This window comes from Castor canadensis, chromosome 3, assembly GCF_047511655.1.
Source record: "Castor canadensis chromosome 3, mCasCan1.hap1v2, whole genome shotgun sequence".
NCBI classification, from domain to species: Eukaryota; Metazoa; Chordata; class Mammalia; order Rodentia; family Castoridae; genus Castor; species Castor canadensis.
The window spans coordinates 49,851,273-49,869,625 of NC_133388.1; the positions used below are offsets into that span (position 1 = coordinate 49,851,273).

The 18,353-nt window shown below is 34.0% G+C and overlaps 1 protein-coding gene across 22 annotated transcripts in view; it reads right to left on the reverse strand.

The window, feature by feature from the left end:
* The window catches only part of Ktn1 (kinectin 1), a 97,255-nt gene that overhangs the window by 40,889 nt on the left and 38,013 nt on the right, over positions 1-18,353 (reverse strand). For 21 of the 22 annotated variants that reach the window (XM_074067916.1, XM_074067918.1, XM_074067921.1 and 18 more), the window contains 12 exons: positions 17,445-17,585; positions 13,656-13,762; positions 12,583-12,715; positions 11,143-11,230; positions 7,773-7,939; positions 7,310-7,378; positions 6,117-6,154; positions 5,340-5,430; positions 4,662-4,730; positions 4,176-4,213; positions 3,941-4,022; positions 3,350-3,418 (listed from right to left, as the gene is read on the reverse strand). In XM_074067916.1, the coding sequence (XP_073924017.1) occupies positions 3,350-3,418; positions 3,941-4,022; positions 4,176-4,213; positions 4,662-4,730; positions 5,340-5,430; positions 6,117-6,154; positions 7,310-7,378; positions 7,773-7,939; positions 11,143-11,230; positions 12,583-12,715; positions 13,656-13,762; positions 17,445-17,585 (1,092 nt within the window). The remainder of the gene's footprint in view (positions 1-3,349; positions 3,419-3,940; positions 4,023-4,175; positions 4,214-4,661; positions 4,731-5,339; positions 5,431-6,116; positions 6,155-7,309; positions 7,379-7,772; positions 7,940-11,142; positions 11,231-12,582; positions 12,716-13,655; positions 13,763-17,444; positions 17,586-18,353) is intronic. The other variant, XM_074067919.1, reaches the window with a different exon arrangement.

The window sequence follows — 18,353 nt, forward strand, 5'->3', positions numbered from 1 at the left end:
TAATTTGTACCAATCTCATTACAACCATTTTTCACAAATAAAACTAATTTTTCAACTGTCAAATTCAAATCTTATGATTCCACATTTTACGTATTCCTAAATTAAATGCCTTCTCTTCAGCGCCTAAACTTAGGTCCTCACAGTTTTACTCATCTCAAGTACCACAATGTCCTAATTCTCCCTGCTTCTAGTTCATGATTACTTTGTGAGGGGCACACAAAGAACAAAAATTGTCCCGCCATCAAAAGAGAGACAGTTGACGTCCAAAGTTCATTAAACTGAGTTTATATGTAAAAACAAATCATGTAGTAAGTTTACAAACCTTTCATGAAGATGATTAATGTCCATCTTTTTTATTAATGCCATGTCATAAAAACACTTAGTATTTCCAAGTACATAGTTACCTGCACCTAATTATTTGTCTTGTGCTTTTAGTCAATCCTACCAACTCTTCCCTCACACAACTGCAAATACCTCATCGCTACCAGTATCTTTCTAAAATGTTAGAGTAAGTGCTCATTCATCCTTTGCAATATCCTTCAGTGTTGGATCAGGATAATGATCCTTACAAAGTCCTTAATAATTAGGTACTAGCAAACCCTTCTCTACTCCCTAATTGTTATATCTTTCACTAGCAGTAACAATAAAACATGCCAGAAAAGAAAACACCAAAAAAAAATTTTTTTTTTTGGTCTGCCAAGATGAAAGAGGTCTAAATTACATCCAAAAATATCACAGTTAACAAGCCTTCTATTTTTCTTTTTTTAATTTCCAGAACTACAATAACAATTTTAAGAATTACCCAACAGTGGGTTTTTGTTGTTGTTGTAGTACTGGGGTTTGAACTTGAGACCTGTGCTTGCTAGGCAGGTGCTCTACCACTTGAATCACACCTCCAGCCCTTTCTGCTCTAAATTATTTTTCAGATAGGGTCTTGCTTTTTGCCAGGGCTAACCTCAGACCATACTCTTACAGTACCTCATATAGCTGGAATGACAGGCATACAACACCATGCCTCGTTTATTTTATTAAGATGGGGCTTCAGCTAACTTTTTGCCTGGGCTGACCTGGAACTTCGATTCTCCCAATCTCTGCCTCCCAAGTAATTAGGATTACAAGCATGAGCCACCATGCCTAGAACAACAGCAAATCTTAAATTAGTACCACAAATTGAGTTTCCTCTCTTATCAAATAATTCTTTTAAATAAATCCAAACATGTGGCTATGAAATTTCATTCTGAAAACATTAAAAAAAAAACCTCCATCTAATATTAAAAGTTGTCATTTAACAGAGCTTCTAAGAGTGTACAGAAAACAGAAGGCAGACTTAATAAGATGGAAATAAGAGAAAAAAATTTTAAATACTTACTTCCACAAATGTGATAGAGAACATCACATAAGATATTAGAATGCAACTTTTGGCTGGTGTAATGGTTCAAGCATTAAGAGCACCTGCCTAGCAAGCTTCAGGTTCTCTGTTTAAATGTAGTAAAAGTTGCCAGCACCTGGATACTATTAATGTACAGGAATTCTAAGACAGACTGAGCAGTTTCTAGACATTTGTTTTACACCCATGGTGCTAATTTTAGAATGCTTAAAACTTTATATATTGAAATAGATGCTTCAAAATCTCTGGCAACTAACTCAGAAATTACACTCTACTTTTCAGAATAAGAATTAACACACACACACAAAAGAGAAACTTGCATATTATCTAATCCAAGCCAGCAATGTGTTATCTTCCAACTGATACTTAACACAAAAAAATTTTTTAAATGCTGTCAGACAAATTATAACCAAAGACTACAAAATACATCCAGATTTCAAAGATAGTAATTGGGTTGAGGGCTTTTGGGGAGGAGGAAAGATGGGGCAGAACTGGGGTTTTAACTCAGTGCCTAGATCCTGCCCAAGTGCTCTACCACGTGAGCTACACCCCCAGCCCTTCTTGCTTTTAGTTACTTTTCAGATAAGGTCTCCTGCTTTTTGACCTGGCCAACCTCAGACTTCAATCCTCCTACTTCAATCCTCCTACCTATGCCTCCTGCCTAGATGGGGTTACAGGCACATGGCACCATACCTGGCCATACGGTTATCATTGATGGAATGTCGTTTCTTTCATAAGATACGACAAGCACAAGAAAGAGAAATAAGATTTAAGAATAAGATTGAAATACTGTTTAAACTAAATGTCCCTTTAACATTCTCTCCTCTATTATTTTTAGTTTGCAAGGGTAAAGAACAAACAAAGTAAAAAAGGTTATGCAAAGGACTTAATGGGGGGGAGAAGTGAATTCTATCTTAACAAGTAAAGAGGATGTTAACAAAATTCTTTGAGCAGCACAGCTACTTATATTTGCATAAATGGGAGTATTAAAATGGGAAAGAACGTATGCATCTGCTAAAGAAATATTAGTATTTGTGATACCTTACATTTCAGCTTCTAATAAAAGTATATTCCAAAAACTTACTATAAGGGAAATGTGTTGTAATATCAAGAGTTCCAAGAATACTTTTTAATAAGAGAAATGTATGCAGACAACACTTAGTAGAAGCTAGACAACAGACATCAAAGGGTGCTAGTTTATGGGGCAGTGCTTATTTAAAGCTGTTGTAGTTTTAACAGCTTGCTATAAATATAGTAAGAAGAGTGACAGCATAAGAGGATAAGGATGATAAGGGGAAAAAAATAACATTCCAAAAGAAATGATGGTTTAGATGGCTTCACTCTATATGTGAAGCACTAGGCTAAGCAGCATAGGCAAGCTTCCCACTTAAATCTAAGAAATATATGCTATAAAAGTATAGTCTTAGTGTGAAAGACTTGCTTTTAAGTACTAGTATTAGGTTTCAAACCCATTCTCCCCTGGATGAAAAAGTTGAGGCTCCAAAAGTATAAACAAAACTTTTATCCCTACTACATTTTTTAAGTACTTATGAGATTAGCTATAACATCATCTCAGAGAAGATTTTCTTTAATTTAGAAACTTGATAAGCACAAAGGTAAACAAATGCAATTTTTATATATGTATATATAAAAATTATATACATCTCTCTATATAAATTATATACTTATATATATATTATAAATACATATTTTATATAGAGATGTATATATATATATGTATTATGTATTTTTTACAGTATTGGGTTTTGAACTCAGGGCCTCGTACTTGCTAGGCAGGAACTCTACCATTTGAGCCATACCCCAGCCCTTAGAAATGTAATTAAAAAGAACTCTCTAAGCTTAAGCAAAATTTCTCAACTAGTAAGGTAGTTACTACTTAAGAAGAGCCAGACATTATTATATATTGAATAGTTTTATATTATAATTCATGAAAAGCCTTACCTGCTCAGAAATAAGAGTCTGTAGCTTCTGAACTTCTAATTTTAATGCTTTGTTTTGGTCATTTAGAATCTAGGAAAAAAATTCAATTTATTAGCTGAATACTTTTTTCAATTTAATAATTTTTAATAAATTCTTCATTTAATATTTTTTAGGCACAAATGCAATCATTTGAATGGGTTTTTGAACAACCAAACCCGTATTATTGGTTTAAGTGCTCACCGAGTCCGTAAGAACTCAGATCTCACTCTACACGGATATACACCCTTGCAACAGTACTCAAAGTCTCTAAGTGTAGAAATTAGACTACAGCAACAGTGAAAAACAGTCACAAATATAAAATACAAGCACAAAACTGCTAAAGAAAACTGGGTGCAAAGTAAATCTCAAAAATGTGTTATAAGAACAGCCAAGCTAGAACCTAGGCAAGAAGTCTATGACAAAATTCACTATTTTCATAAGTGTCCAAATAAACCATGAAACATTGTTTCATAGTGACTTCATTTAAAAAAAAAAAAAGTCTAGATTTTTCTACAACTGAAAATTACGTAAGTTTGTTCCAAGAAAGCTGAGTATGCAAGCTTAATCACACACCTTAAATTCTTCCATTTTGTTTGAAATTTCACACTGTAGCTGCTCTTCAAGCAATTTTATTTTATCGTCCTTGGCATGAATACTATAAGAAAAAAGTATCAATTAAAAATACTTCATACATTCAGAAAGCTGAGTATGTGCACAACTATCAATTATAAACAGCAGTACTTTCTGCAACAATTGCACTTGAACATAAATGCAGGAGTATCTCTATGTACAACAATATTTTAATCACCTTTTTTGCATCTTCTCCAATTCATGTGCTGCAACAGCCTGTGTTTGGAATAAAATGAGAATTTTATCACATCTCAGGAAGCACTGAAAACTATTCTTTCACTTGTTTTTGCATATTACTGTTTTCACACATTTGGAGTAAAGTGATAGCAACATCACATATTTCTGTGATATGTTTCGCTGCCCAACATTGTAGTCAACTTTTATCTTAATAAAAGGTTTGTCCTCTTTACGCTAAATGGCAGAAGGCTAAAACACACCTGAACATACTATTTTAAACTTATTTCTGATGTTTAACAAATAATTTATTGAACAAAACATTAACTTCAACATGAAATAGTTACATCTAAGTAGGCTGTGAGGAAAAGGCTTTCAGAAACACAACCACAGAAAACTACAAGTAACATCTGTAGTTTTTAACTACACAAATAAAACTGGGGCTCACAGAACAGACAAATTAAAACTGAGGTAAATGCTAAAGATCTACCTGTTCATTTGTCAGAGCCTGTAATTTCTGCACTTCAGCTTTTAATAAGAAATTCATATTCTTTATATCCTGGAGCAAGGAAAAAGAACACTGTATTACAAATATTTAATATAACTGACTTTGAAACTTCTAAGACATCTGCATCTTTTCTACCAAAGAGTTAGGCAAAGGTCTCAAGTTACAAATTTCCTAAGAAAGAGACATTATAAATTCCTTTCACTTAGCAAATTTCCCAAATTGTTGTGAATCATATCATGTGAGAAAAGCCCTTTAAACTTCTCCTCTTAAAGCTAAAGAGGACTTTATAATTTAGAAAAGAGATGCTAACATTTTTTAAATGACTTCCAGAGTACTTTCCATTCTTCATGTAAAATACTGATAAGGGTGACTATGACAATGTATTTTCTACACATGTATGAATGTGGAACACTGAAACCTGTCGAAGTCACTTTAATAAGGGGGAAGGGAAACAGGAAGAATAATGGAGTGGATGAACCAAACCGGGTTACATTATATGCATATATGGAAATGTCACAACGAAACTCCCTGTGTAACTATTATAAACTAATAAAAATATTTTAAAAATTTTTTAACAAAACAAAATACTGATTATAAGATCAGGATAATTCAATTTCAAGTTCCATAAAACATTGCAACTATTTATAAGAATTTCTATACCTTAAGTTCTTCCTCTTTACTTGTTAAGTGGTCATGTTCATTTGCTAAAGAATCTTCAGTCTCTTTTATCTGCTTATCCTTTTCTGCAATCCTTTAAAAGGAAGTAATTTGTGCTCTTAATAAACACTAGAAGTCATTATCACAAATCAGAGGAGGGTCGTCCTTACTTAAGAAGCTTCTTATTAATTGTGACTCCTATTTCTATAGTCCCTTTTCATTTTACTAATAACTATCATAAGCATTACTGAAATTCCTCAAAATACATGCTACCATTTTAAAACTCAAGGTCAAAGAAGTTAATTTATGCTCACAAGTCTGGCAATGTCAAAACCAGATTTCAGGGCTTCTAAACTCAAGTGATTTATGCCTATGTAAAATACAACACAAAAGAATACATAACTTTGAATATACTACCTATTATCACATTATCACACAGGGTAGTGGAGCACTTGTTGGATACAAAAACTAATTTACTTCCACCACTCTCAAATACAATTACCCCGTCCACATAATTGCCAAAACCCCAGATGAAGGAACATTTCCAAATCTTTTTATAATGAAAAAATAAAAACAGAAAAATGTGATGTTTAGAGACCCAAAAACAAACTACAGGGGTGGGGGGCATGGATGAGGATATAAGCAAAAGTTGCTCTAAATCTAGTTCAGAGTATTTTCCAAACGGGTCAGAATATAAAGCTAATCACAGTGTTGAATCTAGCAAGTATCTGTTAGTGGTGACTACACAATTGTAAGAGAAGTGTGGAAAGGCAGGCTTACACTTTATGTAATTCTTCTGCTAGAACTGAAGCGGAGGTCTAAGAAAGAAAAACATCATCAACATAAAAGCATTTGAGAGAAAGCTTAAAAGCATAAAAGTCATCAAACAGAGCTTGGAAAACTAAGAGAAATTAATGTATATCAAGTTTTTAAGGAAGTATCTGTCCCATGTGAGTGTTCAATAAAGAAAAGCTATCAATCTGAAAGCAAATATGATCACCAACAAACAGCCTGTATTAGGGATTACATATCAGAGGATATTCAGGATAAAACAAATTGCCAGACCTGGAAACTTCATAACTGAAGCAACAAACACAAAGAAAACAATAGCGTGGTCTAAGTAATTTCAGATAAATGTCTGAGAGCTATCTTTCAGATGACTAACAATCTCAACCCAATTTGATATAATTCATACACACGCAAAATGCCTTTCTTACATTAAATAATACCTTCTCAATTAATTTTAGGCAATAGTCTCTACAAAGAAATCAATTAGGAAAAAACTGCTTACATTCTCAAAGCTTTTACAGTTTGAACTTGACTAAACCCTAAATACAAATGTTTAATCTTAAAGCCACTTTTTACAAAGAAAAGTCGAATTTCTAAGCTAATACATTTTGCTACAAACAACTTTCACAATTTTAAAGTTGAACTGACATTCAAATTAATAGTACACATATAATGGAAAATAACAGTACATATATATACTTAGAAGTTTTCACTTTTTGCTTAATGTTATATCATTTATATTCTAAAATCTACCTACCAATCAATCTATTATGTCATAGACAAAATGTTGCCAAAGAATAACAGATCTTATAATACCATTTTTAAAAATTGGGAGCATTTACCACTATCTAAACTAAAGAATAATTTTGAACTGATTTTTTTGCAAATATAATCTGATAACTACAGGTATATGAGGTTTTTCCACATTAGTCAATATTTTGTGAACACCTTTAATACATGAACCACTATTCAAGACACCACTTGGCCAGTTCCTCTTGTTTGATGACAGGCACTTTTTACTCCTATGGTTAAGAGCTAACACCCTCCTTTCCAATTAACTGGATTTGGATTTCTTAGTGTTTTCCCATAGCACTGTACAGAGAACTTAGGATCACCATTTTTTGGTTCACTGACACGTAGATAATTGTTTAAATGGCTGGGAAACAATGAGAAAACACCATTACCTGGGCTGCTATCTGGGAATGAAACTGTTGAATTTGAGCTTTCAAAGCCTCATTCTGCTCCAAAACATCCTTTCATAAACAGCAAACAAAAAGAGGGAAAAATTGTGCAGTTAATAAATATCCAAATGTACATGAACACAGTGACTTATAGATTCCCTGTTTATCTTTAAAAGGGCATCCTTAGATTCTAAAAGGTCTTATTTAAAATAGTGACTAAGCATTGAATTTTGAGTTAATTTATAAGGTTCAAATTAAGAATACATTTCATTATTTCTCATCTACCACAAAGGGCCTACAACTGTGGATGACCACACCCATAAACACAATAAACTGGGATAAGTGCTCACAAACTAAGTTATAATTATTCACCACCACTGCAGAATTAGCATAAGGTATATCTTTGCTCTCTCTTCTAGACACATACATGTAACCCTTTATTTTTGAAAAGAAGGAAAACAGATACCTGCACTTGCATTTGTAGAGACTCTTCTTTGCTCACCCTTTTTTGCTCCGATTCCATTAACTGCATTAATCTTTGCTCCAACTGTTGTTTTGACACCAAAGTATCTGTAAGCTTACTATGCAGACTCTGTACTTCATTTTCTTTGGCCACAAATTTACTCTGTAAATCTGTAGCAAAATATTACATCTTACAAAGGTCTCTTCCTTCACCTAGTTCATTCCTTTGCCTAGGTCTCTTCATTTGTCTAAGCACTATCTCCTCTAAAAAATTTTCTCAGATCTCTCCACTTCCCCTTTTGCATGCTACCTCAACAGCCTATCCTTGCTTTATCACAGCACCTGTCACATTGTAGTAATTCATTTCTTGTCCTACAGTGAGCTTTTTAAGATCAGAGATTACTTTTTCTCTATATCCAGAGCTATACCCAAAATTTGGCACCACACTACATACTCAATAAATGTGTTAACTGAGTGGTATATGCACTTAAATAAAAAAACTATCATATAATTTCCTGAAAACACTCTTTATTTCCCCAAAGATACTTTACTGAAGTTATTTTAGTGAATTTCTTATAAATTCCCTGAATTCTGCCACCTCAAAATACTCTGCTACACGGAAAGATACTAAAGAAATCTATTACCTGAAGACTGAAAACATCCCAACATTTTAAATAGGTTAAGTTTTCTGTCTGCTCCTCCTCTTAGAGATAACGCCAAAAGAACAAGAAAAAAGAAAAACAAATACAAACAATCTTAACTTCAAGTCACAATAAAGAAAAAGTGAATGTAAAGATTAGTGATTGCTAACTTGGCAAAGAGGAAATCCCTGTCAAATAAAGAAAGGCTAATGTCACGTATCATGAGAGCTATCTGTCCCATATCATAAACAAGTCCAAAAGGGGGAAGCAGGGGAAACCATCACCACAGATAGAAAGACAATGCAGGGAAAAGTGGAAAATGTTTATGTGTGTGTGTAAATGTGTGCCTATATTCACAACATGATGGCTCCTGCCTGTTATCCTAGCTACTAGGGAGGCAGAGATCAGGAGGATCACAATTCAAGGCCAGCCCAGACAAAAAGTTCGTAAGATTTTATCTCAACCAATAAAAGCTGGGTGTGGTAGCACACATCCGTCAGCCCCACTATGCGGTAGCTTAAGAAGATCGCAGTCAAAGCCAACCTCGCAATAAACGCAAGACCCTATCTCAAAACGAACCAAAGCATAAAGAGCTGGGGACATGGTTAAAGTGTTAGAGTGCCTTTCTAACAAGCGCAGTTCTACCCACCACTACCCCACTCCCCCACCAAAAAAATAAAAATAAAAATACAGGAAAACAAAAGAGAACTCCTGAAAATTAAACACATGCATATTTGGGATTAAAACTCAGTACAGTGTAATTTCTTATCACCAATGGTAAAAGTTAAAACACTGAGTTAAATGCCTTCAAAGTTCTGTAGAGGAAGGCTGGTAGAGTGGCTCAAGTAGGGGAGTGAGTACCTGCCTGGGAAGTGTGAGACCCTGAGTTCAAACCCCAGTACCACAAAAAAAAAAAAGAAAAAAAAATGTTTAAAAGAAAATTCTGTAGAGGAAATTATTTCCAACTTACAACTTCACATCCAGTAAATCTACCAATCTACCAGTCAAGTATGAAGACAGAATAAAGACAGGATGCTTTGAAATGCATACGTCCTCCACAAATGTACTTCTAGGCATATTCTAGTACAGCTACTCAAAACATACTTTAGTAAACACAGGAGGAAAGCAAGAAAGATGGCAGCGATGTAAGATCCAGAAAGGCAGAAAGACAAAAGCACATCTCAGAAAGATAGCTATGGAGCCAACCTGGAAAGCAATAAGCACTGAAAAAACTGAAGACTCCAGGAAGGGTATCTCCAGAAAAAACTGTCTAATATCTAATATGTTGAGAGGTGTAAGGTGTGAGGAGTAGGTTAAGAAAATTTTAACCAGACATAAAATTTTAAACAATAAAACAAATACCAAGGAGGCAATAAAGCAGTAATTAGCTCCAGGAAATAAACAACTGGTAAAGGAAAAGAATCAGTTTTAACATCTAACTTGACCCAGTATCCCACTGGACAATCACAATGATATAAAAAAGTGAGTATTGATATAATCAAAAAGTATGGGGTGAACTTGTTCAAAGTATACTGTACACATCCATCTATGGAATAATGATGAAATCCTTTGTACTATTAATGTATGCTAAAAGTTTTCAACAAAAAAAAGAATGCATAACCACCATCAGGACAGTGGGAGACAGGTAGGAAAACTGATGTAGGAGTTAATACCCTTATTTTCTGTAACAGAAAGTCAGACTTCTATTAACAGACAGCAGTATAAGTATCAATATTATGTTTGTTTAGAAGTAGGAAGTAAAACACTAAAAGGAAAAAAATTTACAGTGACTGCTTCTGATTAAGAATAAGATTTTACTATCTATGGTTATATATGTTATAGTTATAATTCTTTTAGCAGAATGTCTGTGCTTCACCAATGAAACACAAAGTATTAATTTAAAAAAATAAAGTGGTATCTTAATATAAATAAAAACTTTATATAAAAAAGCAACAGGTCTTGAAATATCTTGTGTACGTTTAGATACTGAACAAGACAGCTATTTCAGTGGAGGGGGCATCAGAGGAAACCAAAAGTCTACTAAGCCAAAATTCCATCTATCCTACTATTTGGAACTATATTCTAATTAGCACCCTCTTCTGTGGGAAAAAGGGAGTAGTGGAGACATAAATGGGACACCCATTACAAGCGCCATTATCTCCCAGACAGATCCACCAAATTATGAATAAGGGAATAGTAAAAGTTAGCATTTATTAAGTAGACAGTTCAAGTAAGCTTCTTGGGAAGGTAATACTCTTACTATTTTTCTCCTCACAACATACAAGTGAATCTTTTCTTAAAAAAAGAAAATAAAATGAGGAGTTAATCAAGGAAACCAAAGGGGAAAACTATAGAGAAATCATCTACACCCAGGCTCCCATTACCCTATTATGTGCTACAATTTTGCCTCAACTTAATACTTTAGGGAAAGCTAGTAGGTTGCTTATTTATTTATTTACTTACTTATTTCTTTATTGTTGTGCTGGGGATACATTGTGACACTTACAAAAGTTCTCACAATATATCATAGTTAAATTCACCCCATCATTCTAATCCCCTCTTCCCCCATAGGTTGCTTATTTAAAACCACAACAAATGTCAAAGAAGTAAAGATGATATGAATGGGCAAAAGCTATTTTTATTGAGCTATAACCAAAATGCCAAATTAACTTTCTTTAGAGATGGAGCAGGGAGGAAATTTTACCTATAGTACCTTAATGCCTCTTCCCTTACCTTTCTGTGCTGCCTCATGTTCTGCTGTTCTCTTCCTAATATAGCTTTGAACTTCTTCCCACCTCCTCTCAGCTTCTTGTAGCTGAACCTTGATATTTAAAGAGAGAAAGGATAAATCAAACACAAGATTTCAACTTTTAAAAAAAAGCATCCTCTACCTGTATTGTCATAAAAGTGCTTGCTGTAACTCATCTCCTACATTTTAATAAGATGAGCAGACAGTTATCTTACAAGCTACAGACATCCTCTCCTCCAATACAGAGGATTAACAGATTGGAGATTATTTCAGAAACTCAGTATTTGTACTTTTAGATCAAGATAGCTACCACTATGTACATATCCAATCCATTTAGCAATCACCTGTTTTCTATTCATCTTTCTTCGACTGTAAGCTTCTAAACAAGAATTGTATCTTTGTTGCTAAATCTGAGTACGTGAGATTCCTATTTTGAGGTATATGTATTGCACAACACTCCAATATGATCATTAATCTTAAATGGCATTTATCTATTTATTCTTATCTTAGAGAACAGATTTCCGAATCTATAAACGCCTGCAGTAAATCTACCAGCAAAACCAGTAGTAAAAGAATATAATATACTGATATACTGTTTTATATATATAAGACCATATCATTCTTACACAGGATCCAAGAAAACATGTTACATTATATTCCACACTCAATTACTATTTTTCTACTACTTTAGAACTGGTCTCAAAGTACAACTGTATCAATGATCTAGGTGGGAATCTGTCTAATACAGTGCAATTGCATTTAATTTATACAAATTGAACTATACTTTCAACAAATCCCCTCCTCAATAAAGAGAGAAACAGACAATTCACATCCTTCTATTCAATATGGCTATGCTCCAGAGTAAGATGAAAGATATGAACATGCTATACCTCAATCAGTCCAAGCAACCCCATCCATGTCTTTATAGTATGAGCATCTTATTGTACCAAGTACAACTCTAGTGTCTAATGATACTGTATGTGACTTTTTACTTCATGGTTCAAATGCAAGCCACTGGATCAGTACTTGGTCTTGTGTTCAAGCAAAAGAAAAGCTGACTATTCCAATGCTAGAAGAAAAAAGGTCCACTGAACTTACTAAGATATTCAAGTGATGTTAAAAGGTAATTTTAACAATATGATTTTTGCCTTATTACATGTAGACCTCAACCACCATATGTAAAATGAAAATCTACTACTTATACATGACAATCAGCTAATTTCATTTTTCTTCAGTCTTTGGCTCCAAATTCAAGCCTATATTCACTTTTTAATCAGGACACACACTTCTGGATAGGCAGAACACTTAAACTACTGGCTTCATTAAGCCTCACTACATTTCTCAAACCTATACACACATTTAGATCATTGAGTTAAATATCTGTATGGCTCATTAAATGGTAAATAAAGCAGGCAATGTATTACCTTTAACTGGGTAACTGCTTGTTCTGCATTCTTCTTTTGGACTTCCTCTTGCTGTAGCTTTCCTGTTTTCTCAGTCAACTCATTCACCAACCTAGCATAATCCTGGCGCAGTTTATTTAGTTCTGCAGACTGCCTGAAAACAGTAATTGGATTAGGAACCTTCCATTACTGTAAACACAGGTAATGATAGATAAATACAACATATTTTATGTTAGTTTTACTGAGCTAGTAACTCCACAAATAGCCAAATGAAAAGCAACACAATTTACTACTAATAATGAAGCTTGATTGAATATAATTCCTAAATAATTCTAAAGAGAATTATACAAATTCTAAAAAACCAGTCTTAAAATATCAAGAAAAATAGATGACCACAAACTCTTAAGGAGGCAGTGTCACCCTCAAACTGGTTTTCTAAAAACCTATTAAAATCAACCAGTTCATTGTAACTGACTATTCCATTGCCAAGAGAGAAAGAGCATTCCTAATTCTAATAAAATAAACTTTATTATTAAAAAAAAAAAATTAAAACAAGATAAATCATTTAAGGGTGCTTACTCTGTGCAAGCATCCTACTAGCCTTTCTATGGTACTGTTTCTCAAATGGTCCCAAAACCAACTATATCCTGGCTATAAGAAGGAGTATGTCCTCATTGGTAGATTCCTGAACTCCACCAGGATAGCCATTGGATCATGATCTTTCAGGGTTAGGACTCAAGAATATGCTTTTTTAGTTGGCATCCCAGGTGCTATTCAAAATAATGAAGTTTGAGTAGGGGACAAATGGTTTAAAACTTGTAAATTCAGTCAGATATATGTAAACTGCTCCACTGATAGCAGTAATATTTATTACATAACAGTTTATAACATGTATAGGTTGCACATAGCTAAAGTTTTTCATTCAGCGAAAGAATTATTTATGAAAAGAAAATTACTTTAGAAGCAAATGAAAGAAACAAAAGTCTAACCGATTACTATCAACTACTATCTTGATGATTCAAGAAAATACTCTACCATTTTTTTTTCACCCCCCCAATATTCTACCATTTAACCTAAAGCATTGAGAAACATACTTGCTTTCCAGTTGGTTTGTAGTGTTGCTGACAGCATCTCTTAGAATACCATTTTCTTGCTTCAAGTGAGCTATCTCTGCTTCCATCTGCTCCCGAACTTGCTGAAACTAATTATTTTACATATTTAAAATTTAGAAAACAAAAAGTACCTCACCACTCATTGTTGGTACAAATGGGTACCAATCCATTTGTTTTGGGTTTTTTGGGGGGTTTTTTTGTTTTTTAGGCAGTACTAGGTATTTAACGCAGAACCTCTCGAGAATGCCCCCAATCCTTTTGCTTTTAGTCTGTTTTTCACATAGGGTCTTGTATTTTTTGCCACGGCTAGCTTTGGGACCACAATCTCCACCTCCCTCCCAGGTAGCTGGAATTACAGATGTGCATCTCCATGTATAGCTCCCTCCCCACATCCTCAACCTGGCCTCCAGTGGAGATCCTTCTATCCCAGCCTTCCAAGAAGCTGGGATTACAGATGTGTGCCACTGACCTTGGCCCCCAAAGTTACCTTTAAAAAGAAATTTTAGTATTATGAGAATGTAGAAAGCATCAGAATAATGGTATCTTAATCACTCTTTCCAAGTAAACATAAACATATTTAAAGGAAAATTTTTCTTTTTTAGTGGTGAATGCAAAGTAAATAGAAGCTGTCCCAGCATTTGAGAATAAAATAAATACAGTTTCACAACTAATAAATTATTTAGGACTTCTTTCCTATCTAATAAAATTAATCCTGTCCTAATCCTAGAACATGTCAATTTTACATTAGCAATATTTTTAATGAAAGTTTTTAGTTACCCAAAGTTTACAAACTAGGAATATGCTCTAATACACTTATATTAAGTTAAAAATTGAGCCATAATTAGATAATGCCACAAAAGTCTACTTGAAAAATATGCTGACCTCTAGTTACTTTATTATGGCAAATACACATAATTTAAAATGTGTCATTTTTTTTTTTTTTCAGAGCTGGGATCAAACAGAGCCTTGTGCATACTAAGCAAGTGCTCTACCATTGAGCTACATCACCAGCCATCTTAACTATTTCAAATGTGAAATTCAGGGCTATTAAATACATCCATACTATTGTACAACCATCATCATCATTCAGCTCGATAATTCTTTTTAAATGAAACTCCATACCCATTAACCAGTTAACTCCTCATTCACCCCTCTCTCTAGCCCCTACAACTACCACTAGAATTTTTGTTTGGCCTAATTTTTTAGTTTCAGAATTGCAGAATCAGAAGATAAAGAACACTGAATCTTACATTCATAAGGACACATATCTTAATCTAGTAAGTAAAATTACACTTATAAGACAAATTAATAGTTGCTGATAACCTTACTAATAGTTCAGTTAGGAGAAATTGAGGTATTTATTGCTATTTTCCAGAGAATTTATTTGGAATCTATATCCTGACCTCTATAAGTAATCAAATTTTTAAAAATTTTTTTAAATGACACACCAATAAAAGGTGTAGCAAAGTATCTGATTGAATTTCAAGTAAACAGTAAATAGCAATTGAGAAAAGATCACTTAAGGCTACAAAGACCAGTTCTTCAATAACCTGACTGATATGAGAGAAAATACAAATGACTAAGGAATGGGAAGATGCAGGAGTGGTCAAATAAAGCTAGAAGTAATGGACAGAATAAAAAACCTGACAATGTCACTCACTTGTTTTTTGTTATCAGTGACATGGCCAATGAAAACAATAGAACTTTGATACCAGTGAATAATTAAAAAAAAAAATTTTAGCCAACTAGCCATATAATCAAAGTAATATTTTACAAAAAATAATCTACCACCAATTACAGGTTAGAGTGGAAAAGAGAGACCTGTTAATAAAAGACTAATTATCCTACTGTGAGGTAAAGAAAGACATTTAAGAACTGAATGCAAAAGTAACTAACTACAAATAAAGTATTTACGATTCAGATCAACTTGTAGACTGGACAAGAAGGACAGAAGTCAAAGGATTCAAGTATACAGAATATATAATGCCTTAAACTATTGGAAAATAAAACAATCTGATCAACAGACAAGAATTTGACTTTAAACATGTTAAATCTAAGGAAACGACAACGTTCACAACTGAAGCATAGGGAAGCAAGTGGGGGTAACGATTTCAAAGAGAGTTCAGATTAAGGAAAGTATAAACTCATTTGGCAAGCAGACCCAAGCCATGTCCTTCAATAGTGTCTTTACCAGTGATGGGGGATGGGAGAAAAGTGGGAGAAGAGAAGAAAGTGAGAAAGAGAGGTAGAATTCACTGATCCAGACCTAAACAGAATCGTTAAAATGAATACTATATAGAACAGACTGTAAGAACTGAACCTCATGAAACACTAACAAAAGATAGGTGAAAAAATACGCAAGAATTAATAAAAGAGACAAAATGTCACTTAAGCCAAAACTCTGGGAGTCATCATTCACGATCATCTCTGTCCTCCACACTAACACCAAGCCCCATCCAATCAACTCTTTTATGTACTACTCAAACTCATCCCTTCATCATCAGCATCTTATTTCCAGCCCTTGTTTGCTCTGACTTGAATTCCTGCAAAAGTGTTTTAACCACATCTTGGTTCTACTCTGCACACTACTGACAAAGTGGTAATTAAAAATAAAAACAAATACTACTAGCCGCTTAAACTCCTGTACTGTCAGCCCAGTCTTAAAATATACAAGGCCCTCAAAGACGGGGCCCTCCCTACTTCTCTAGATCTTTTCTTCCTCAAGTTAACCCTGGTTCCCAATTTCCACAACTCTCTATATTTCTCACAAATGGTAACGCAATCATAAGTCCCAAAATAGACCTGCTGAGCCTGGATCTCTAGGGATGAACTAAAGAATCATACCAACTAACTTTTATACCCAGTGCCCATTTCTTCACACCCACTTGACAATGTTTAATTCAAAAGATTCAACAGTCTGCATATCAACTGTTCCATATCAGTCCTTCTGCTTCCCACTTCCCATCTCCATTGCTCCAAAGTACACAATGCTTACCTGTATTGTGACATGCTTTTCCTTGCCTGCTTCCAGCCTCCCTACCTCATCCCCACACAGAAAATTTGCTTACCTAAGAATGTGGACTAAGTTAAATAGCTATTGTATGCCAATGGCCCACCACATTGCCCTGCTCATACAAGGCACTTGAAAGTTTATTAACTGAGTGTGAGGCAGGTTAGGAAAGGGAAATAACCCACCATGGGACCTCACTTCTCTTAAACAAACAGGCATTCCCCAGCACAGACCCTGTGCTATCTCTACAGCAATACATCTCCTCTAAGTTGTCAAGACAGCTTGCAAAAGAGGCACCTTTGGGTCTGCCTTGCTTGGTAAAAAAGGCCTGTCACCAAAATTTGACCTCCCAAGCCAAATGCTCTTCCTTAGGACCTTAGGTATAATTGTCATATCCCATACATGCAATTAAAGGCCCAAAGTTACCATAAGCGTGTACACAGAATACCCCTTGTTATGGGATAAGGCTGTGTTAAGTAAACCTGCCAGTCACTCTAACCCCTCTCTAAGGGCTGCCCAGATTTTCTCACCAATTTATAAACTGGACTTAAAAAAAAAAAAAAAAAAAAAATCAACACTTCCATTCCGTCACGGTTCTTTCCTCTTTCTTTTCTTTCAATAACATTTTTCTACATTTTACAATTTGTGTCTCTGTCTAGTTCTCTATTCAGGTGACACAAGAACACGGAATCTTCTTAGACTACTCATTCCTGTAGCAAATGCACATATTTTAATCTTATTTCCAAAGAATGAAAATATACCTTCATCTGCATCTGTTGAGTCTCTTGATAACTGACATGCATTTTGTTTTGAAATACATTATGTTCCTTTTCTAATGTTCCGATCCTATCTTTCATCCTTGCCATAACCACATTACTTCTTTCTTTCTCGGTCATCATTTCCTAGAAGAGAAATGCAGAAAAGAAATCATGAAGAACTTATTTAAAAGGTATAAGCTTACAACAATGAGAAAAGGTTTTTAACATCAGTAAAATAAACATGAATGGTGAAACAATAAGTGCTTAAAAAGCAAAGTAAAAGATTTACTTTGCTATTCTTAACACTGATTGCCTTTATAAACACTTTGTCACCCTATTAGCTTTTATTTCAAATGTACTTTCTGGTTTAAAAGTTAAGAGACTGAGCCTAAAATAAATCCTATACTCTAATTTGATTATAAGAAAAAACATTTTAAGTTAAAAGTTATTATTCTCCAGTACTAGCTCTCTTGGGACATAAAAAGAAGGCCTGGACAAATAAGCCTAGAAGAGGGGAAAAAAAAAAAAGAAGAGCTCTCTTAGAAGAATAAAGATATGTCTACAGAACAACAGTTTAGAATAAAGGGAAGAAAAAGTGAGAAAGCAAAGCTTTATCATCTTCCCAACTCATATCTTAAAAGGGTGACTTTACTTTGTATTTCAAATATTATGAACTCCTAGAGTAAATATTAATTATCAAAATACATGAAAGGCAAGAGGTTACTTAGTTATCTGCAGGTTTAGTTCATGTATCTGCTCTAAAAAACTGACAAAATTGATAATTTTTATGTAATTTTTGACTGCTTATACATTTATATTTACAATGATGTATGATTCTTGAAAAGTACACACATCTTAAGTGTACAACACAAGTTATCAAAAAGTAGTTAACCTATTTTTAATTTTTTTGAA